Source organism: Drosophila virilis, chromosome 4, assembly GCF_030788295.1.
Source record: "Drosophila virilis strain 15010-1051.87 chromosome 4, Dvir_AGI_RSII-ME, whole genome shotgun sequence".
Lineage (NCBI taxonomy): Eukaryota > Metazoa > Arthropoda > Insecta > Diptera > Drosophilidae > Drosophila > Drosophila virilis.
Window position 1 is genome coordinate 9,901,923 of NC_091546.1, and position 22,131 is coordinate 9,924,053.

Genomic DNA, 22,131 nt, shown 5'->3' on the forward strand with positions numbered 1-22,131 from the left:
ACGGTACGCTTTATAGGGGTGCACAGCCGTGCGCTATCAGCGCCTGCATGACAAACATTACAAAACAAACAACAAACAGACAAAAAAAAATAATAATAAGTTTAAAAAAAAACTGAAACTGCCTTGGAAAAAGGCGCACAGTAGTCGGATCAGTGGTGCGGCTGGGGAACTTAGGGATAATTAATTATGCCGTGGGTGCTGCTGGTGACATTTGGCAGCTTGCCTTGATAAGGAAATGACGCGGCAACAAAACTATCTATAGAAAATTTCTAAATACAACTTATAAGATCTATTTCCAGCATAAAAAACAACTACGGAAGTTGTGCGCTTTATGCAAGCATTTTCTATCATCTCAGCACTTTGTGCTCCAGTTTCGTATATAGATACATGATATATACAAACACGATAGGTTTCTGGCTGTACAATGAGTCAGAGTGGAGCTCCCAGCGACACGATGGTTTCTTTCGACTAAATTGTGCAATTTTTGTTGCTTGCTTTTGATATTGTTTTGTTGCATTAGTTGCAATTATTGGCCAAAACAATTGCAAATTGCTTCTATTTTTTTTTTTGGGAAAGCTGCATGTATTTCATAGTATTTATTTCGGGTGAAAGTTGCAACATATGGCGCAACAACAACAGCTGCGGCTTCAATCCTGCAGCGACTGTGTTCTCAGCGAGCAAATACTACCAGCTAACGAGCTTTCACCAAAACAGGAAAATCATTTCCAGAACTTCCCGAGCTTACTAAACTAACGGATGCGCAAGACCTAACAGCAGAGGGGCTGGGGCCACCGGCCCGGGTCAAAAGCAATTGACCGCCCAGCCAGCCCAAAAAACGGGCCTACACTTAATGTGGAGCTGGCACGGCAGCGACAGTAGCTGCCGCAATCCCGGGAAAAAAAATAAGAAGAAGGCAAACAACAAGCTTAAGAAAACAGAACCGAAACAAGTTGGCATTTTGTACTTTAAAATACTAGAAACAATAATAATAATAATCCACATGTATGACCATTTTGACTTTTAAGTGAAGTCATCAAAACAGAATTCTGTGAAACTTTTGCCGCTGCTCGAAATAAAACCAGAATATTAAATAAATTTATGAACAGAAAAAAAGAGGGATTTCTTAATTACTAGGGGCCTTAAAATGCGCCGCATTTAGGGTCAGTTTCTTGTTATACTATTGGCCTCATCATAATTACAGGGCAGTTCTTGCTCCGTAAGCCAGGGGCCAATGTGATATGTCGCGCTCTATTGCCAGCTCTCTTCCTCTCTCTCTCTCTCTCTCTTTATCTCTATGACCGTCTGTTCCTCGTTCCTGTTATGAGCCGACAATTATTTTACGACCAACAAGAATAATATTTCAGTGAGCCCAAAATAGGTGCCTGACTTTCCTTTTAATGCCCCTGGCAGAGGGTTATTCTTTTGTCACGAAATGTGTAACGCATAGAAGGAGTCATCTCTGGCCCCATAAAGTTTATATGTTCTTGATCAGTATCAGCAGTCGTATCCATCTGGACGTCTGTCTGTTTCTATGCAATCTATTCTATCATTGATAAAGCTAATGCTATGCTTTTATATATACATCCAATTTGGCCGAATAGCACATATATTTAATGAAATTGCCTTATTTTTTAAATATGTTTATAGCTGGCTAGAGATCCGGGCTTGTTAAAATGCAAAGTTGAAAACAATCATGTAAAAACAATTTCTAGGCAAAAAAGTTACACTATGATAAGCTATATGTTTGAAAGCGTATTTAATATTCGGCACTCCGAAAATATTATGTTTATTATTTCTCTTTTATTTATTATAAGTTTTATACCAAATTCTAGTTATGTGGCTGAAGTTACGGGTGGCTGCCCTAATAGTCTGCGATTCAAAAAATATATTATTTTTACGTATTCCGCATACATGGCGACAATGTCTAGCGAATGCCCGAAGCATTACCCAAAATATTTTGGGGAGAAACGTTCAATTGTATATGGCAAATTACAAATGTAACGATGATGATTTTCCACCTTTTCGCTATTTAGTACACTTGCCATTCAAAGAAGTCTTTGTGGCAAGCCAAAACTTACATGGAACATAAAAACTCAACGGAGCAGAAAATCAAAAGTGCAAAGGCAAAACGAGCAACAGGTCCACACACGAGCTATACACAGGTCCAACCCAGGTTCCCCAGGGCCCTACGAGTATGATAATAATTCAGACGCTTATCTCTTAAACATGCAATATGGCTGAACGGGTGGCTGCTTCGGCAGCGTCGACGACTCTGCAAACATTTTCCGCTGCCTGCAAATGGAAAATTGTGAAAAATGATGTGCTAAACACGAAGCTTGCAACGGCTGTGGTACAGTTACTGCAAAAGGCTGTACTCCATTCTTCGCTTCCATTATTTGCAAAAAAAAACAGCGGTTCGGTTTTCATGATGCGACTTGACGAAGAAAGAAGAAAAACTTTTAAAGAGCTGCATTATTACCAGAGTGTGATATATATTGGAATACATGAAAATGAAACAGATAATAACCATGCCAAATTGTTCAAACTGATAGCTCTTAAAAGTTAATAGAACTTATTTTCAACAGTCAGAAAAGAAAACAGACACAAAACTATTTAACTGATATCAAATCAGCCGCCCCTTCAACTTCAATTTTACAACTGAAGCAAGAATTTAAACAACAAACAAATAATGCAACAAACTTAATGATGAAATTAAATATTAAAGATATGTGCTCCAGCTATAAAATAAGCTGATAACTGAATAATCGGTCTTTACAAGTATGAGAAAATAAATTCTCTTTTCAAAATACAACTTCCTTAGTTTTGTATGGCTATGTAAGGTAAATGTAAATGCTACATAGCGCCACCTTAGCCATTTCAATTAAGAACCAATAACAACTCTATTATTATCCAATAGCCAGTATCAATTAACGTCATCATTGTTCCAGATGCGCAGAACAACATCTCTCAAGATGACGTGAGATATGAAACGCTCTAAGAACAATAAAAGCTAAAATCAATTTTCCACAAAGTGCCACAGCGGCCACTTGCAACGGCAGCAGGTTGCAATGATGCGTAAACGTGTTGAGGTTGAAAATGTAGTTGTTGCCACCAATAGTTGGATCGTTGTCTGTGCAGGCTCACACCTTAAATGGTGGCGAGGCCAATGCTGCTGCCGTTGCTGCTGCCTCTGCTGACAAGCTCGAGTAACTCAAGAGCATGTGATTATCTAGAAGCGAGAAATATTTATGTACTGATGGCTGGCCGCAATCATTGATGAGGATACTCTGCTACTCTTTCCAGCATGAATGGTAGCAATAGCAATCTTATCGCTCCAACTATGGCCACTGGGTATTGATATTTTTCAAGGCATAGGCCACGCTATCTTGCCGCGAATGCTGCTGATGGTAACTTGCGTAGCAGGAAGCACGCTTTGTAGCTACAACAGTATCTTATGAAAATTAAAAATTAAAAAAAAAAAAAACAAACTACGACGCCGCAAATCTTCGAAGGGGTCGCCAGGTAGCTACTACTGCTGCTGCTTACCGAGGCAACAGGTGTAATAATTGAAACCGCTGCATGGAAAACGCTAATCATGCTCCGACTGCGCGCGACTGTCAAACAAATTATGAGCCAGGCGCGGCTCGGAGCTATCTTCTCTTGAGCTTCGTTATATTCTATAGTTGCTGCTTGCGGTTCCGCTCTGGCTGTGCACAGGGCTTTGGCATTAACTCAGGCAGCAGCTGTAAAAATACAGAAATGCCTGCTGCCACAAACAAAAAATAACTTATACGCCGCATAGCACACACTACCAAAAGTCCAAATGTTTGTGCCTTTACATGCGTATCCTGCTTGGTCAATTTCCCACGCTCCTTCTGCGGAACCTGGACCTACCTTAATTAGAGGCTAGCCAAGCGTTGCGGTTTGTCGCACCTGTGCGCCCTATTTGCCACTTTTGGTGGTTGCTTCCCAAATGACTTACGCATTTCAAATAGTTAAGCTAACGAATTTACATATCAATCGTCCAAAAGTTGCTCCTCATGCTGACACTTATCTACTGCGAATGTGAGTACCCGAGTATGAGAACGAGTACCCATATGCGAGAATTGAAAAGCAGTCACGCAGAGGTCACAGACGTTGCACACATGCTGCAAAATTATCCGAGGCTTCGCTTGCAACACCAAGAAACAAGCAAAAAAAATTATAGGTCCAACTAATGAATTTTGTTAAGGTAATGCTTTCGGTTACAAAGTATGAATAATGCAGTCGAGTGCAAAAGACTTCGAAAATTAAATTAAGAGGCCCCCGTGCTGGGCGTATTTAAAATATCAGTATTTAGATGAATCTTGAGCAAGTATATATATTCCAAGTTTCTAGTCTTACTTTAAAATGCAGACTAAAGATGTTTTTGGCAAAGATTTAAGTACCGTCCGATGCGCTTTAAACTTTTTTCCAAAGCCCTACATAAAAACTTAATGAATAATGAGTTTCGGCGTTTTTTCACGCATTTTTCATTAGCGGAAAACTTACATCTTTACCATGGGATCAATTTCAAATCCATTTGCAAAGATCTAATGTTTAATGAACGAATGTTTGTTTTTCGGATTCCAGATTCTCATATCAAGACATCTCACACACATGGAATGGTGGAATTGCGTATAATTTTGATTGGTATTGGAATTTGATAATAAATAGTATATTTATAATATAATTAAATAATCCGAGGTCAATGACATATAACATAAAATGGTGTGTTATTGACGCGATCGCCCAACGCGTGAGTTAAACGGCGGCTGGGTAAAGCCACCTGTGTGCATTGCACACAAAATAATGCAAATGATCAACTTGCATTGCACACATGGTCAGGTGCATACAGATGGGTAAATGGCGATAGAGTCGTTGCTCGAATCATAATTGAGCTGTAAACACCGTGCTGCTGAATGCTGTTGATGGCTTTGCTCCGTCTCTTGATCTTGCTTTGGTCTTGAAATTGGTTCCCAAGCTACTACTAGATCAAGTTTGCAGAGCTTAATGCTATTTAGAAACAAAAACCAAAATTTAAATACGCCCTTTTACAGATAATCATCATAATTATCTTGCAGCAATAAATAAAATACGTGTATATATCTAAGCAAATTACGAAAAATACGTTTAGTTGCGGCTCCCAGTTGGACAATACGCTAAGCTAAGTGTATAATTGCTGCCAACTTTATGACAGACAATTATATATATCATAATATATATATATATATAATATATATATATATATATGTATACAAATATCTTTGTGTTTTAAATTTTACATTGTACCATTTACTTTCCACAATATAAGAAACATATTTTTCACACGCGTTTCATTTTCGGGCGTACACACAAAAATTAGGCACAAAAACATTCAGAAACCGAGAGCCGAAAACGAGCACAAGCAAAGGCTTGAGCTAAATTTATTATGCGAGGGCTGTTTATGCAGTTTATGTGTACAGAATGGGTTTCTTACGCTTCAAATGTAAATACAATAAGCGCCAGGTGCTTGTAAAGGTTTAATTCTTACTTGTACTTTGCTTGTCAATGCAAAATTGGAAATCCATGTCCACACTCCATAATCCTGCCAATCTGAACTGGAACTTTCTAATCCTAATTTTGCAAGTATTCGAATGCATATGAATACATTTCTAAGGGCAAGTGGAGTATATTGATTTTCTACAATGTCTATTTCGCTGCCCGATTGTCCGTATAAAGGCAATTGACTTAACAGCTTTTTTTGCCACACCCAATTTCGCCCATGGCAATCAGCCTCGATATCAAAGCTAGGAAAAGATGTAAGTATCTAACTTGACATCATACCTCATACAGTATAAATGTTGGAGTCAGGCGGCTCGAACTTCTATATCATATAGCTGCTATCGCAAATTAAGTTCTTATTAAGTTAAAAAAAGTGAACTCTCTATTTTTCCGAAATTCGTGCCACCCATTTAGTTTATCAATATGAAAATGCATCACTATCCGTTCAAGTCTGGTGAAACAAAACGAATTATTCTTTTATTGTTACAACTGTGCGTAACGGCCCTCGCATCTATGAATATTGCTGTGAGCATTGGTAAAATAATTGTTGCAGGCTTGTTGGCCTTAGTGGTGTTGCGTGGTGCGGCGATGACGACTAAGCCTATGCCCAGTGCCTCAAAAGCGGAAACTCATTGGCCACGCTCCGTTGCCTAAATTTCTCAACGCGACTTTTTGAGCAACAGGTTAAAAAAAAAAAATACAAAGCACTGCAAAAAAAAACCAAAATCTGACGGCAAAACCGCCAGCAAAATGGCCGACGACTAGACAACAACAACAACAACAAAAGCAAAAAAAAATTGTTTTAATATTTCAGTTACGCTTCGGCGAGCTACGACATCGTGATAGGCAGGCTCCGCATAGGCATCTTCAAATATAACAACAACTCTAACAATACATGCGCATTTCAAATTGCCAGAGCGAGACAGCTAGTCCGCATCGGACAGAGAGAAAACGTGTGGAGGAAGGTGGCAGAAAAGCCGCAAAACAAAGGGTATATCACAGACCCCATAGATCTGCGCCAGATTCAAGTCCCGTGCCAAGCAACCACAAAGAGGCACAAGACAATCAACAACAACGATGGCTGTATCTGGTGCCTATATAGCCCGAACACCTGAGCATTTCTTTATGGATCTTGAGCAGAAAACCTATCGCGGCGTAACATCATTAAAATTGGGTTGAGATAGTAGCCAAGTTAAGATGTAAGGGTTCCCGGTGCTTCCAGACCCCCTGCTCGGCACGCAAGTGCCAGCCAAATCATGAGCCCATATCGGTTATAGTTAGTTAGTCGGGCAGCTTACGGACCTGTTTCTCTTGCTTTGGCTGTTCTATTGGTTACGCTTCGCTGTCGGGGCAAAGATTGTATAGGTGTTGTCGTATTTGATTTTAGATAGTACATGCGGAGGCCTCTATGGTTCTTTCTCTACGGCTGTATGGTTTCTACTCGCACAAACCTCAAAGCTTTGCTGCATGTGGTGATTCTCACGTAATTAGCGCCAACAACAATGCCATATAATTAGCCCAGCTGCAAAGAATTGTTGCCAAGAATTATGCATAGTACAACAAAAAAAATGTGTATATGGGAAAGAGAAAACTAAAATTGTTATGGAATAAAATACGCAGGTGCTCGCTGGGTGCCTAGCCCACCCCAGAGCCCAAGCCCAACAACAAGAACTGAGATAAACCAGCTGCGATAGTCAGTTAACCGTTTAATGACTTTTCCTTTGAGCGACTGATGCCATTAGAAGATTTCCCATAATTGTCTCCATTCTACGGCACATCTTTCGCTCTGCATCATACCTTATCTTTACTCTAATTATCTACATTTTCCCTATATCTCTTTTTCCCTCTTCAACTCTTAAACATGCAAAAGTGCTCACTGAATTTTTGTAAGAACTGCTCTTAATTACATTTATAATATTGACTTGAGCTCTCCTCAATAAGAGATTATATTATAGATCGCAAATTTTAGCTGATAAGGGAGCACTGAGCTATATTAAATTATTAGAAGCAACAACAAATAAGATGCACTCTCCACTCCCGACTTATCAATATACAATAAGACTGTGAACTCAGTTCAGTATTGCCTAGGCATTCGAAAACATTGGATCAGTGGAAATCGAATATGATGGAATTGTGTTTTGTTTTGTTACTCGGGCTCATCTGGAGCTGCGGCTCTGATACACCAGAAACTTACCTTCTAAAGACACAAAGGTATGCGTACAAGCATTCAATTTTTATCTCCCGGATACAAATGTGTAGCCAATAAACGATATTATACCTAATCTAAGTCATAAACAGTTTCCAAATAATCCAAAAGTCATACATATATATTTTCTCTGTTTGAGAAATGAAACGCTAACCGGGCAATTCCGGGGGATACCAACAAGATCCTAGGATACTTTAAACATAAACATAGCTGGCCATAGTTAAATTCAGAATATATATAATTTTATTCCGACAGCCTGCCGACAGATCGCAATTTTATGCCCAGCCTATCAAATGGCCATTTGGGCTATACGGTATTTGGCGATGCTATATTTATGAATGGCGTATACAATGGAGCTGCTGGAAACAGCAAAAGAGCACGAATTCCTAATTGGATAAATATAACTGCGGAGTTATGTGATCGACTTAGCTGCCAGATAAACAATGAGGCCACTGACATTAGCTATGAGATGGACCTGCGCGGCGGCTTCTTTCGACATAGCAGAAGTTTTGTATCCATGGGCCTAACTCTGGAACAACGAACCTATCCACATAGGTATTATAATCGGGCCCTGGTCTATGAACTGTTGGCCTTCAGGCATCCAACGGTTCCATTAAACATCGGTGAGAACGAAAAAAAAACTTATTTGCTACTTTTAATCTTAGTTATTAAAAACTTTTTTGCAACTTTTAAGCTTAGTTATTAAAAGTTGCAAATAAGTTAAAATCTCGAAACACTGTCTTCCTAAAAAGTTTGTATGTACTTTGTCAAATTTGCAAATTTCATAAATAGATTTAATTTTTATATATTTTATTTACCTGTTTCATTGTACCCAGAGCCGCAGTATCTGAAGCTGACCCAACAGCCGGGCAACGCCAGTAGCGACTTTGACTTCGAGGTGCTCAGCAATGGCAGCAATGCTGCTGGAGATTATCGCCTTATGCGCGGACGCACCAAGGTGTTGGAGCTGAAACAATTTCAGCCATATCCTCACGAAATATATGTTCTGTTCAGCGAGGCAATGGAGCAGCCTCTTAAGCTGGATTGGCCAATCGGGCAGAGGGAGCTGCAGCATCGTGTCATCATTTCCATTGATCGCCAGCGAAGTGTGGCTCTCAAAGAGCTGCAGGATGCGCTTCAGCTAAGTCCTGGTACTTTGCTGAAAAGCCATATTCGAGTCTGGACTGATTTTTGGGAAAACCAGTTCTCCATTGAACTAACGGGCACTGCTTTGGAACTATCGCGCATTGTAAATGCGGGCATTTTCTATTTGGCCAGCTCTTTGCCAACGCTAAGCAGTAACCAGGTGAATGAGCCCTACTTTGGGCTGAGTCCCACGGGCCTGGCTCGCGGCAACTTGGAGGCGGACTATGAGGGTCATAACTTTTGGGACACGGAGATTTGGATGCTTCCCGTGATCACACAGTTTGGCTTTGAATATGCCAAACAGCTGCTCGGCTATCGCTATAATCATCTGGAAGGCGCCAGATACAACGCTCAAACGATGGGCAACAAAGGCGCCAGGTGGGTTCGCTTTAAACAAAAATTTACAATTTACTCCACAGATGTCGTATTTTAATTTCTTGAAATTTTCCTTGTTAGATTTCCCTGGGAGAGCGCCTATACTGGCACGGAAGTTATCAATCCTTGTTGTCCCGAGATTGCGGAACAGGAAATACACATTTCTCCAGATATATCCTTTGCACTGCAAAAGTTTTTCGCCCAGTCCAATAACTATACATGGTTATGTGAGCAGGCTTGGTTCATAGCCGCTGAGGTGGCCGAGTTTCTGGTCAGTCGGTCCACGTGTAGGCAGGCACCAAAAATCTGTCATTTTTTGAATGTCATGGGACCGGACGAGGATCATGGCAGAGTCGATGACAATGTGTATACCAATGCGGTTGCCAAAATAGCATTGGACTTTGCCGTATGGACCAGCGGCAGGTGCGACAACAGCAGCACGTATCTAATCGAGAATTGGCGCAACCTCAGAGACAACCTGGTTATTCTACACGATGAAGATCTGGACTACCATCCGCAGCATTTTGGCTACAAGTTGAATGAGACAGTCAAGCAGGCGGACACAATACTACTTGGATATCCGCTGCAATTCGATACCAGGTGGGTATCCATATAGTTATCTTGTATCCACCATGTACGACGTTGTCTCAAATCTCTCCAGTTTAACGCATTTGAATGATTTGCACTATTACTCGACGGTTACACGTACCAATGGACCGGCTATGACCTGGTCCATGTTTGCTGCCAATTATCTATCCACCACGGAGGATAGTCGCGCCCACGATTTCTTTGCCCGTGGTTACCAGAGCTATGTGCACACCGAGTTCAAGGTGTGGAGCGAGGTGCCCATTGGATATAAAGGCTCCGCCAACTTCCTAACTGGAATTGGCGGCTTTTTGCAAGCCCTCATCTTTGGCTATGGTGGGCTCAACTTTGCCCGTGTGGCTGACACATCACAAATGCAGCTTACTCTTCCTAATGTCCCTCCCCAAGTGGACCAAGTGCTGGTCAAATACATTCGATTTGCGCAGGGCAAATGCAGTTGGAATTTTCAATACAACAGCTCCAATGTGATTTGTACTTCTCCGGCGAATCAGGTCTTTGAACTAATCCAGGGCAAGCAACGGCGACTCTTGGGCAACAACTTTAATGGTATGTCTATTCACATAACTTGAGCTTGGATCGATTTAAATCTTTTCCCTTTCGCTATAGTGACACTTCATAGGGGCGATCCGCCGATGTACATTAACGTGTTGAACTGAGGAACAAGAAAATAATACAGGATACATTTTATACTGATAATTGCTTAAAATAAATTGCAAGCAAAATAAACTTCAATGGAACCGACTTGCAGATATATATCAGATGTGCACTATACTTAAATGCTTACCAATGTTTTTACAGAACTCCATTTCCAACCGTCAAGACCCAAGTTGGCTTAACTGATCAGCCCTGGTCAAACCACAGATTAAAATCCGTTGATCTTGGATGTTTGACTCGAAGCCGGGCGGACGAACATTGTTGTTCGCTCCACTTCAGGTAATATTTGTTTCAATTTTCAAACCGACTGTTCAGACCATTTTTTTTTTTAATATATTTTTTTTAGACCGACCATATCACCAAATTTGAATCTTTATAGAAAACCTTTCTTGAAATCAAATCGGGAACTTTTTCGTTCTTAATTTGAAACTTCCTTAAAAAAAATAAACAAAAGTACTTTTATGGCTGTTCCTTCTTTTCGTTTGAGAACAAGATTAGTTTATAATCAATAAATATGAAGTTGAGTTGCATATTAGCGTTTTGTATGGTTCTGAACTCTAAACTTATGTGCATATGAACTACAATAAGCTTTTAAATTGTGATTTTGGAAGTTACTATTGCATTTGGTTGTAAATATTTTCTGGGGTGTAGCCCAACTCTTTACTTAAACTTGGATATTGAGGCGCCACTAATGCCAGCGGTAGTTTTGTTGCTACCACTAAGCACCACGTATGGTGTTTTGGTTTCCTTTTGCTTCTGCTGAAGCATTGTTAATGTGCAAAGTGGCGTGTCCGTGGAGCTCATTGTTTTCATTAGCTGCAAAAGATGCATATGTAAAACATATAAATTTTTAAATGATATCAAAAGGGAAAACTTACGCCATCTTGCTCCATTTTCTTGAGACGCTTCTCAATCTTATTTTTACCAGGTCCCTTGCCATGGAACTTGTGCGACAAATAGCGGAAAGCCTCTTTAAGGTTCAGGATTCGACCATTATCATCAATATAATCAAGTTTGACATTGGGCTTGAATGTTTCTTTGTCCTTAAATTCCATAATGGGACCAGCGTGGAAACGATCACGACGTCCGATTTTGTCATCCTCACTAAACATGGATGTTTTCATTAAAAATGTTAGTTGGCACCAATGTTTATTTACTTACCCAGCAGCTTTGTCCTCAATGGAATAGTTCTTTGCCTGCAGATGCGCCATTTTTGTATTACTCGGTCGATTTTTCTCTTCCTTTTCCAAATAGCCTTTGGATAGGGCCAGGCGCAGTGCATTTGCCACGCCTGCGCCCACGTCGGGCTCCTCATCTAATATAGCTCTCTCCTCGACGTCATCGCCCAAATTATCTAAATCAGCGGGCTGCATCACTTCATCAGGATTAACCGAATTCCATGTGCCATGACTTAAGGTTGGTTCCTCCTGATTGGCATCCATATGTTCATCCAACGCCTCTGCTCTGTCAAAGTCCATCATATCATTGGAGTCCTCATTGCGATTTCCAGCCATGCCATAGGTGGGTATATCGCCCAGCGTGCGACAGAACTCCGCAGTGGCATTGAGCACAATATTGCCATCGGCGCTGCTAAGCAGGACACCGCCAGCGTCGGTAGCATCATCCACCGGCTCAGGTTTAACGTTGTGCGTAATGGATGTCACATCGATGGGCAGATGTTTCTTGATAATGTTTTCCTTTTGCTTAAGTTTGCGAGCCTTAGACAGTACGCGCTCCAAATCATCATCATCGTCATGTTCCAGCTTGATTTGTGGCTTCGACTCATCTGTCATATTTACATTTTCGTCGGTTTCGCGGTTACTTCTTTGACGGCTGCCTAGATTTGAAGAGCCCGACAACTCCGCAATTGGTTCCAAATCCTCGGCTTTTAGCTTCTGGCGCAGTTTCTTAATTTTCTTCTTTGGCTTTTTAAAGCTACAGGAACAAGAATACAAAATTTAATTGGTAAAAGCATAATCTAATGGATCATAGACAAAACTTACGTCGCCAGCTCCTCGACACTGAAAGTATCTGATGCTAATTTGATATTCGTATCCTGCAACGTTTCCAAACGTTTACCAGCTAATTTGGTCTTAATTTCTAATAGCTTTCGCTTATGCTCACGCTCCTCTTCCATGTTTTCGCCAATCAAAAAGTTCTTTCGCTTCTGGGGCTGCCCCTCGATATCTTCATCGTATTTCTCGAGTATGGCACGCTCAATTGGATTTCCAAGCTCATCGTATTGCTCTTCATAGACATTATAGCCATAGCTTAGCGGATTGAGCTTTTTGTTTGCCACATTTTTCTTGTAGCGCTCATCATCAATCATATTGACATTAACCAAAGTGTCACCCTCCTCCTCGTTGAGTACGTCCTGATCTTTGAGCGTTAGAATAACTGTTCGGCCCTCACCAAAGTCATCCACGTCATGCTCAACACGTAAGCCCTTCAAATTGCGATCACCATAGGCCAATTGACGAGCCTTTTGCTTTTCCTGTTCTATTATATCGGTAACACCAAACGCCTCATCAAGTTCCTCCAACTCTTTGGCCTGCACCAGGTAAGAGACAAAATTAGTTCATTTTATTTACTTGGTATCTGCAAGTTTTTTTCATATACTTACTTTGCGCAGCGCCTCTTCACGCTGATTAACAACACGCTTGTTGCGATCCACCCACTTGGAGACATTGTCTGTTTCCTCATCCGATTCGCCAAGCGTGCGAATGCGTGCCAAGCGTTCTTCGAGGAAACGCTTCTCTTTGCGTTGCTTAAGCTTTTCGCGTAGTTTTTCGGCCTCCTTTTTTTCTTTAATATTATCTGCTGGCTTATGCAAGAACTCGCCCCATTCATCCTTGTACGAAGAGAGATCCTTATCGGTGGCAGACCTTTTGTTTTCCGGTTGACTACTACTGCTGGCGGATGGCGCTGATTTGCTTGGCCCAGTTTCCACTTCAAGTGGCTTCAAGCCAAGCTTAGCACGCAATTTGTTTGTCTCTGCAATGGAGAGTACATCACCAGCACCGCTTTCCGGTATGGGCGAGTGGCTTCGTGAGCGGGCACGTTCGCGCTCCCGTTCACGTCCTGGCTCTCGCTCTCTATTGCCACGTTTACGGCTAGCGATATTGTCTGCTTTTGGCGAGTGCGAACGTTGCCGATGCGGTTGGTGGCTTGCTATTGGTGATTGTGACCGAGAACTTCCGCGGCCACGTTCACGATCTTTCACTCCTCGTCTACGTGATTCGCGTTCACGTTCGGTTTCACGCTCTCGTCGTCGCTCGCGCTCGTAATCCACATGCTTCGATATTTGCGGTGGTGGTGGGGCTGTTATTTCATGATCACGTTCTCGAACTGGTAGCTCACGCTCCCGAGCAGGTGGCTCCCGCTCCCGAGCAGGTGGCTCCCGTTCTCGAGCATGTTGTTCCCGCTCTCGTACAAGTGTCTCACGCTCCCGTGCCAATGGTTCTCTTTCCCGAGTTGGCGGATCTCGTTCCCTCGCTGGCGGTTCACGTACCTTCGCCCGGGCAACTTGTTCGATCGGCACCTCCACGCAGTCAGAACCTGCAAAAAGAAGGTTTAAACTTAATAAAGCTTCCAAATACGCTTCTTTTGCTCAATAGCAAGTTTGTAAGTAAAATTGTTGGCTGTTTTGTCGCGCTTTTTTCTCACACTCACAGTTTGTCGACCTGAAAACCACAAATACAGAGAAGAAAAGAACAACAAATCTTTAGTGAGCTCAAGTCTTAAGAAGTGCAGCTCCAGGGTAATTGCGTGGCATAAAGCATATAGAATTAACCCAATAAATATCGCTTTTATGTTTAAATTGTGCTCGCCAGGTGCGCAATTACCCTTTAAGTTGGGCTGCACAGCCGATTAAGGAAAGTGCGTCACTTACTGTCCGAGTCCGACTCCTCGAGAGATATGACCTCGCTGGGTCGCTCTCGCTCCTTTTGCTTGTGGTGCTTATGGCGATGTTCCTTGTGCTTCTTGTGCTTGTGGTGTTTGTGTCGCGTCGACGTCGAGTCGTCTGTGAGATCCAGAGTTACCTCCTCATCCGGTCCGCGGTGTTGCCGTTCATGTGAGCGCGAGCGATGACTATGTTTTTTGTCCTTCTTATGTTTCTTTCCAGACGAAGAACCCATTTTCAACAATATTTGGAATCTTTTCTCAACTTTAGAAATTTATAAACGTTTTCGGTATCTTTTTTATTGTTTTGCCTCACAACTTTTTCAACACTGTACATCGCAGTGCTGTGCGCACAATGCTGCCAACTGACTTCGTTTAGTCATTGAAGTCTATCGACTAACCTCCACATTTTATCGAGTATATATAATCGGTACGTCTGGCAACATTTTTGGCGCTTTTTTTGAATTAATGTATAAATATACATATGTTCAATTGATTGCTTAACATAAAAAATATTTAATATTTTTAATGCTTGATACGATTATTCAATACTATAAAACTTATCGGATGTTTATGTCGTCTATGCCCAGTCAAAATCAGCTTCAATGTTCATTAATACGTTTGTATGCGCTGTTATTACTGTTTGCATGAACTTAATAAATGTTTTGTGTTGTTTTATATGAATAGCTAAAACTAAGGATTTTTATATAAGAATCTTAATTAATTCGGTCCCAGCGCCAAACGGTGCTGTCATCGCACACGCATATCAGAATGGAGCCATCCTTGGAAAAGGAAGTTTGTCTTATGGTGGATACGCATTTGGGATGCATAAGTTGGCTGCATTTAGTCAAATTTGGATCATTGGAGTCCAGCTCCCAGACAAATGTTGTGCCCAGCTGATTGCCAAGTGCCAGCACTTTTTGCCAGGCATTAAAGGCGAAACGCACAAACCAAATCTCGCACATTTTGTAGTCAAAATGATGGAGAACAGTGGTTGAGTCCTGCGGCTTGATTTCGTGACGCTGTGCGAACAGCTTGCCTGGTTTCCAGCACACAATTGAATTTTCGCACGACTTGGAAAAGACAAAGTCGCCGAACCATTGGACGCAATCAACATAGTTGCGATGAATGTCGCGCGTAGAGAAGTCAGGAAAATGTTCCTTGATTGTGGGAAACGGAGCCGTATTTTTGCTGGCATTAAAACTTGAACTCAGTTCAATAGCCTCCTTAATAGCGGGCTTATTAAGCCGCCAGAGCTTGAGTGAATGATCCATTCCGCTGGACATGATGCGATCACCGCGTAAATCAAAGTCTATTGATAGCACCTCGTCACGATGACCCTCAACGCCGCCAAACACTGCTACGCAAACATCTGTCTGTATATTCCACAAGCGCAGCGAGTGATCCTTGCTGCCGGAGAGCAGCAGCTGCGGCAGCACCGGATGGAACTTCAGCTCGTTTATGGCATGTCCGTGGCCAATGTAATTCTTTGAGCACTGATGTTTGATGATGTTGAAAATTCGTATGACGCCACGATAACCAGCTGCAGCCAGTACCGGGTCTCCGTTAGTTGAATCATAGGACCAAGCACAAGTGTAAAAACTTTCATCAGTCTGGAAGTTACAACAATTGTATAATACGTAATTGTTCACCCGAGATTCATTGACTTACGTCCGGATCTGCGTAGACCTGCAGCAATCGTATGCTGTCACTGTCGTCGGACACAGCTTCCATGTTGTTCTTGACGCATTCGTAGATAGACACGCGATCTTTGCCAACAGTTGCAAACACGGATTGGCTTCTATCCAGATAGGGATTGAATTGTACGCCAAAGATTTGATGATTGTGGTCCTCGCGGATGTGATAGCTGGAAACAATTTAACCGAACATGTAAAATAATTCATTTCTTGTATTTTTTGCATAGCGCACCTATACTTGTACAGAGGTTGCACCATTTTAGGCGCCTTGATACGCCGGCACAGCCTTTTCAGCTTTCGCGTATTTGGCGACTTGCTCTTGCTGCGCGTTGTTGTTGTCGTTGTGCTAAAGACGCTAGCAGAATCCACCGAGAGTGTGTCCTCAATATCGACACCGGTGCCGGCAAGTGCAGCCGTATTGGCTATTTCCGGCGTTGCCTCGTCTGTAAGGGCATCGCCATTTACCGATTGTTCCTCTTTACTTTCGCTAGAACTATTTTCCATAATTGCGCGACTTTTGTCTTGTTTACTTTTTTTTTGTGCTGTGGCAGAGCTGCCACCTTGTTACGAAAATACCAGACTCGCGAATTTAAATAAAATACCACGTTTATAAAGCAATATGTTATATTTCGTTTTCTTATTTACGAACTAAATTCTCACGACGTCCAGGCTCTGTTAGCGTGCGATTGGCACTCAGCAACTCATCAAGATACTTGTCGACCTCCTTATAAGCTTTCAAACTATGATCTGTACGCGAGAAAATCTCATTTATGAAGTAGATGCGTAGCAAGTCCGCCTTTGTATGCAGCAATTGCGCGTGCGCTTGCTGCAGCTTCAGCTCATTGCCCAGATGAGGACCCGTCTTTAATTCGGCAGCCTTCATCATCAGTGCGCACTTGTGACTGGACATTTGCGCTAGCTTTTCCAAGCAAGCACGCTGCTCCTTTTGCAATTCAATTATCTTGTGCTGTCCTGGTGTCAAGTCAACGTCTTCACCTTTTGTCAATGCATGTGGCAGTTCGCTACGTATCTTATCGCCCATTTCTGCAATTGGCGTGAGGGTTGCGCGCAGATTGGCGGCCAGATGTGTGCGCATGACCTTGCTGTCGGTATAACTCAGCGGGGGGCATCTACTGCATTCCTGCAAGTCTAAAAATGTGGCAGGCGTCAATGCAAATCATAACGCATATACAATTGCTTTCTGCTTACCAAGCAAATGTCCCTGATCATCGCCCAGGCGCACATAATCGGCTACCGACACTAATTTGAGAGCACGTTTGATTTCTGGACTCTCCTCAGATCCTAGGTTTAAACAGCGAATTTCATTTAATATCAATTTTAGCTTTAAAACTTTTTTCAGCTCAACGTCACGCGCCTCTAGGAGCTCTTGCGTCTCAGTGCTTAGTATTGTGTTGGATTTATCATCCATTTCCATTATAAACAATATATATAATTGTAATTCTTTGTTTTAAACGCAGTAGTGCTGAGCACGGTTGTAGGAATTGGTACCAGTGCTTAAAAACACACTAAAATATGTTGCAGCTCTACGATATTCTTGAGAGTCGCTGTTTTGAGTTAGGATAACAGAAACATTGATATCGATAACAATGCGGGAATACTGAATGTAATTTCAAACCCAATAACATAAAGAAATTCATGAGTTGCGCTACAATATTAACAATTCCGTTTCAATTGATTGCTGGCCAATATCCTTAATATGTATTAGAATATAGAAAATTGTAAACAGCTTCACTTAGTTAATTAAACTATGTTACTCGATAGACCACATTCAATAACGGATTAATCTCTACAATTTCATTAATCGTACAGAGTCGTTTTTCTGGTTGAGCGCAATTAGGAAAACTGTTGGCAAAAAGTTTGTATTGAAATTACCAAAAAAATGGGTACAATTACAATATATACCTTTCAGTGTACGTTTGGTTCAACAGCCAGCCCAAATGGACCGCAATCACAATAGCTGCCGCCACTGTGGTTGTCTCCCGGTTAATTTACGCTACAATAAAGTATGTGCGCAGCAGAAAATCGGAAGTCCTGAACATTCTCATATTTAATGAGCTGAGCGGTTCATGTGCCGCAAAGCATTCCGGAAGAGCGCCATTCAAGTGTCGGAACAAATACTGCACAAAGAGCCACATTCAGAGCATTGTTCATCAAATTGACCAGGCGCAGCATTCCATCGATATTGCAATCTATACATTTACCATAATAGAACTCTTGGAGGCCTGCAAGCGTGCGCTGCGCCGTGGAGTCACAATTCGTGCGATCAGTGACCACGAGATGATCTGCTCAAGCGGCTCGAAGGTTTCAAGTCTGAACAGATTGGGCGTTGAGGTACGCATGCCACGAACAACCGCCATGATGCATCACAAGTTCATGGTGATCGATGGAAGGGCGCGCGTGAATGATTTGCGGCTGAAAGATCGGAAAGCGAAACCACGTGCCTGCCAAAGTGTCGTGGTTTATGGCTCGACCAACTGGACATTGCAAGGCTTTAATGGAAACTGTGAGAATTGCGTTATTACCTCGGACAAGCAAATGACTGAACAATTTCAAACTGAATTCGACAGAATGTGGAAATCTTTTGAATATTCTTCATGTAAAGTCAAAACGTGCATCAAATAGATTCCTTGTTCTTTTTATATACACTTTATTTTGTCAATATAATTACTGTTTAAGATTAAATGAAAACGCATTGATAATACTATCAACTATTTTGCCAGTTGTTTTAATTTTTCAAGGCGGCGCATAAATGTCTCTTTCAAAGTATTCAGTCTCTCGAGCTCCGAGCGCATCTCAATATATTCCAGGTAGGAAACTTCCGATTTAAGTAGAATCTCATGCTTGAGTTTCAACACGCGGTTCACTTCTTTCTGTTTGCGTTGAGTTTTAATTAGTTTCACTACCAGTGCTGTTTCCTTTGACTTCTTGAGCGACTTTGACTTTTTCAATTTCTAAAATTTGAGTAACTATTAGTATTCATTTTCAAATATTTATTTAATTTACTTACTTCCATTATTGTTGTATTCTATGGCCAATATAGTAATCAGCTGGAAAATATAGTATGCCGCTCAATTAAGGTGGCCATACTTTTTTTTTGTAAAATAATCGATAAATGATATCAGCTTGCCTAAGCGATAGTCGTGTACAAAAATAAACAGAAAAAAAAATACAAAAGATTTGTGTTCATTGAGGTGTTGTCATTTATACTTTTGAAATGAATGCGCTCACGGATAAGGTGCTTGTGACTAAGGAGGCACTAGCTATGTCCCTTGGTGACAACTGGGAGCGCTATAGGGCAAATATGAAGAACTGGTTTCGCAACCGATGGACCAAAGAAGAATTTGATTGCGAGTCCCGCAAAATCATGTCGCCAGACAAGTTGCATTTGCACAATCAGTTCCTCTTGGCGCTGCTCAATAAAATAGATGCTTTTGCGGCACCAGAAACCATTGCTACACTACAGCCCACTTGCCCCACCGGAAGCAGGAGCGGCAGCGGCGCCGGAAGTAGCAGCAGCCGAAAACGCAAACGCAGCTCACGCACCTTTGCCGATCGCATTAATTTTGAGCTGTGCGATGTATTGGAGTTCGTTAAGGAGGACAACATGCAGGTGATACGCCCGCCTACATTAGGTGGCGATCAGGGACTGCAACAACAACAGCTTCCCACACAACGCTACTGCGCACAAGAATTGTTTTTGCCCGACGCTGGCTTCATTATGGGCCGCTTCCTGATCGGCGCCTGGGAAATCGGCCTAATCTCCGTGGAAGACAGCGTGGCTGATTATGTGGCCATGGCTGTACAAGTGCTGCTAAAGGACTTACTTGCAGCAATTATAAAAAAACGTAAACATTATAAAACCAGCGGCGAGGGCAACTTTTTCTATGACGTCGGCGCCCAACTGCGGGATCCTTCGCTGCGCAACACTGTGACCCGTCAAAAGGTGGACGATACTCCTCTGGAACATGACAAAGAGCTGAACACCGCAAACTTTATGAGGCGACAAAATGATGACATTGTTTTTCTCTCGGCCTGCGAACAAGTGTAAGCAACTGCACACAAATTAATTTGACAGACTTTTACATTTTGTCCATATATTCCAACAGTTTGCCCTGCGAACGTACTGTGATCACACTTAAGGATTGCCAACGCGCTTTTCGCGATCGAAACCTCATTGGATCTCATGCTGTCTACTCTATAAACATGGAGCGATTAAATATGATGATGCACTAGAATATTACAAACCTTTTTTTTATTCTTTAATAACAAATTTGAAAAAAAAAAACGGTTGCAAGTCCATTTAAATTTAACAAAGCTCCCTTGGCGGTGGCTTAAAGGGCACCTGTCCAGGCGCAAATTGATCTGCTTTAAAGGCCGCTATCTCTTCCGGTGTAAGGTCCTCCATGCGACTATATATAGATGAGCTATTGTCGGGTTGCGAAGGTTGTTGTAGCACCTGCTGCTGCTGCTGCTGTAATGCATTGAGCTGTTGTGGTGCTTCCGATTGCATTTGTTGTTGTTGCTGCGGTTGCTGAAAACCAGCCGGCGGTTGACCGAAAAACCCATTCGGCGCCTGTGCAGCTGCTTGTGCAAAAATATTGCCTGTATTTGGCGCCGCAACAGCGGCGCTTTGACCAAAGATGCCGCCAGGCTGAGGTTGAGATGGCTGCAGCTGCTGCGGCGCAAAGGTTACAGCCTGTCCGAAGGGCGATGCATTTGCCGGCTGCGCTTGGGCAAAAACGCTACTGCTGCCACCAGAGAAAGCTGATGGCGCCTGTGCCTGTCCAAACGGATTCTGTTGCTGCTGCTGTTGCGGCTGCGCTTGTCCAAATATTGAGGGTTGCGTCTGTCCCAGTGCCTGTTGCTGCACGAACGGGCCTGGCTGCTGCTGTTGCTGTTGTTGTTGGGCAAATATGTTTTGTGTACTTGGAGCAGCCGCAAAAATGCTAGTGCCAGCATTGTTGCTACCCACGGAGGCACCTCCAAAGATAGAATTTCCACTAGACGCGAAGCTTGGCGCAGCAGCAGCGCCACCAAAAATGTTGGCAGTACTAGAGCCCAAAGCGGGCTTGCTGAAAATGGAGCTGGTTTGTGCTGCATTGTTGCCGACAAAACCAAACGGATTACTGTTATTATTGGCCGCTGGCTGGTTGCCTTCCGGGCTTTCATATAGCTTGATCATGACATCGATTATTTGGGGTGTTGTCTGCAGCATGACCTTCATTTTATTCGTGGTATCAAGCACCTCTTTGGTGAACTGCTGATGAAATTGCTCGAAGCAATTCTGTCGGCGACTTTCGTACGCTTGGTACCTCACCTCTTCGAAGGACTGATCTTCAATGAAGTTGGGTATGTTGGGTTTGTCCTTAAACGGTCCATATACAGAAAAAGGCCACATTTTACCATTTATGCACGATTCGATGTCTGTTTTAAGGTATTGTCTAAAAACGAGAATGCCAGCATAAGCTCGGAGTTGTGTGGCCTTTATGGCTCTACTTACTTTACATCAAAATGTTCGTTGTGGCATTTTGTACCAAATCGGCAGGAGCCCTGTTGAAAAAAACGGCACACACCCATTGTAATTGTTTAACAAAAATATAAACAAAAATCTATTCGCATCTGTCAGCACAATTGTTTGAGCGCTGTTGAAACAGCTGATTGTGTTTGCAAAACGAAGCTGCCAACTTGTCGCAAGAAATGTTTCTGGTCTGCTCAACTTATGTATATGAATTTTACTTGCAGTGGGCTTCAAGTTACTGAAACATTTTTGAAAAGCATTTTCATGGCATTTAAAATGTAAACTGTCTAATATTTTATCACTGGCAAGGTGTTGTCTGTCAATTGTTGTCACATCGATTGACGAATATTTTTTAATATTCCGCGTGATCGATATATCATGTTAACCCCTCGTGAGGCTATTATGCTATCCAAGCTGTTGCTGTTAACATCTGTTAAATAACA

The 22,131-nt window shown here is 42.2% G+C and overlaps 8 protein-coding genes across 9 annotated transcripts; 3 read left to right on the forward strand and 5 right to left on the reverse strand.

The window, feature by feature from the left end:
* Positions 1 to 7,617: 7,617 nt before the first annotated feature.
* Positions 7,618 to 11,015, forward strand: LOC6627551 (protein-glucosylgalactosylhydroxylysine glucosidase). Of its 2 annotated transcripts, XR_011416782.1 has the most exons (7): positions 7,618 to 7,773; positions 8,024 to 8,391; positions 8,605 to 9,292; positions 9,371 to 9,889; positions 9,951 to 10,441; positions 10,502 to 10,828; positions 10,896 to 11,015. XR_011416782.1 is itself a non-coding variant. In XM_070209427.1 (6 exons), the coding sequence occupies exons 1-6, from the start codon at positions 7,685 to 7,687 to the stop codon at positions 10,549 to 10,551; spliced, it is 2,205 nt and encodes a 734-aa protein (XP_070065528.1). In that variant the 5' UTR covers positions 7,618 to 7,684; the 3' UTR covers positions 10,552 to 11,015. The 2 variants fall into 2 exon arrangements, 1 of the variants encoding a protein (XP_070065528.1); XM_070209427.1 differs by having other exon boundaries at positions 10,502 to 11,015.
* A 54-nt stretch (positions 11,016 to 11,069) lies between these two features.
* LOC6627550 (U4/U6.U5 tri-snRNP-associated protein 1) lies at positions 11,070 to 14,792 on the reverse strand. The gene is made up of 6 exons (XM_002052249.4): positions 14,442 to 14,792; positions 13,173 to 14,107; positions 12,553 to 13,100; positions 11,711 to 12,484; positions 11,428 to 11,653; positions 11,070 to 11,365 (listed from the first exon to the last, which is right to left on the reverse strand). Exons 1-6 carry the CDS (start codon positions 14,686 to 14,688, stop codon positions 11,210 to 11,212), a joined length of 2,886 nt encoding a protein of 961 aa, XP_002052285.1. The 5' UTR covers positions 14,689 to 14,792; the 3' UTR covers positions 11,070 to 11,209.
* A 268-nt stretch (positions 14,793 to 15,060) lies between these two features.
* escl (embryonic ectoderm development protein escl) lies at positions 15,061 to 16,704 on the reverse strand. The gene is made up of 3 exons (XM_002052248.4): positions 16,382 to 16,704; positions 16,124 to 16,319; positions 15,061 to 16,065 (listed from the first exon to the last, which is right to left on the reverse strand). The coding sequence occupies exons 1-3, from the start codon at positions 16,651 to 16,653 to the stop codon at positions 15,169 to 15,171; spliced, it is 1,365 nt and encodes a 454-aa protein (XP_002052284.1). The 5' UTR covers positions 16,654 to 16,704; the 3' UTR covers positions 15,061 to 15,168.
* Positions 16,705 to 16,755: 51 nt separating this feature from the next.
* Positions 16,756 to 17,670, reverse strand: dgt2 (dim gamma-tubulin 2). Its single transcript, XM_002052247.4, has 2 exons — positions 17,359 to 17,670; positions 16,756 to 17,298 (listed from the first exon to the last, which is right to left on the reverse strand). Exons 1-2 carry the CDS (start codon positions 17,582 to 17,584, stop codon positions 16,787 to 16,789), a joined length of 738 nt encoding a protein of 245 aa, XP_002052283.2. The 5' UTR covers positions 17,585 to 17,670; the 3' UTR covers positions 16,756 to 16,786.
* Positions 17,671 to 17,874: 204 nt separating this feature from the next.
* zuc (Mitochondrial cardiolipin hydrolase zuc) lies at positions 17,875 to 18,881 on the forward strand. Its single transcript, XM_015173239.3, has 2 exons — positions 17,875 to 18,025; positions 18,080 to 18,881. Coding segments are annotated over exons 1-2 (714 nt in total). The 5' UTR covers positions 17,875 to 18,024; the 3' UTR covers positions 18,793 to 18,881.
* LOC26530901 (uncharacterized) lies at positions 18,790 to 19,307 on the reverse strand. Its single transcript, XM_015173388.3, has 2 exons — positions 19,178 to 19,307; positions 18,790 to 19,121 (listed from the first exon to the last, which is right to left on the reverse strand). The coding sequence occupies exons 1-2, from the start codon at positions 19,181 to 19,183 to the stop codon at positions 18,879 to 18,881; spliced, it is 249 nt and encodes an 82-aa protein (XP_015028874.1). The 5' UTR covers positions 19,184 to 19,307; the 3' UTR covers positions 18,790 to 18,878.
* A 63-nt stretch (positions 19,308 to 19,370) lies between these two features.
* On the forward strand, positions 19,371 to 20,405 carry LOC6627862 (transcriptional adapter 1). Its single transcript, XM_002052245.4, has 2 exons — positions 19,371 to 20,214; positions 20,277 to 20,405. Exons 1-2 carry the CDS (start codon positions 19,385 to 19,387, stop codon positions 20,401 to 20,403), a joined length of 957 nt encoding a protein of 318 aa, XP_002052281.1. The 5' UTR covers positions 19,371 to 19,384; the 3' UTR covers positions 20,404 to 20,405.
* On the reverse strand, positions 20,406 to 21,955 carry LOC6627861 (uncharacterized). Its single transcript, XM_002052244.4, has 2 exons — positions 21,671 to 21,955; positions 20,406 to 21,611 (listed from the first exon to the last, which is right to left on the reverse strand). The coding sequence occupies exons 1-2, from the start codon at positions 21,745 to 21,747 to the stop codon at positions 20,477 to 20,479; spliced, it is 1,212 nt and encodes a 403-aa protein (XP_002052280.1). The 5' UTR covers positions 21,748 to 21,955; the 3' UTR covers positions 20,406 to 20,476.
* Between the last annotated feature and the right edge of the window lie 176 nt (positions 21,956 to 22,131).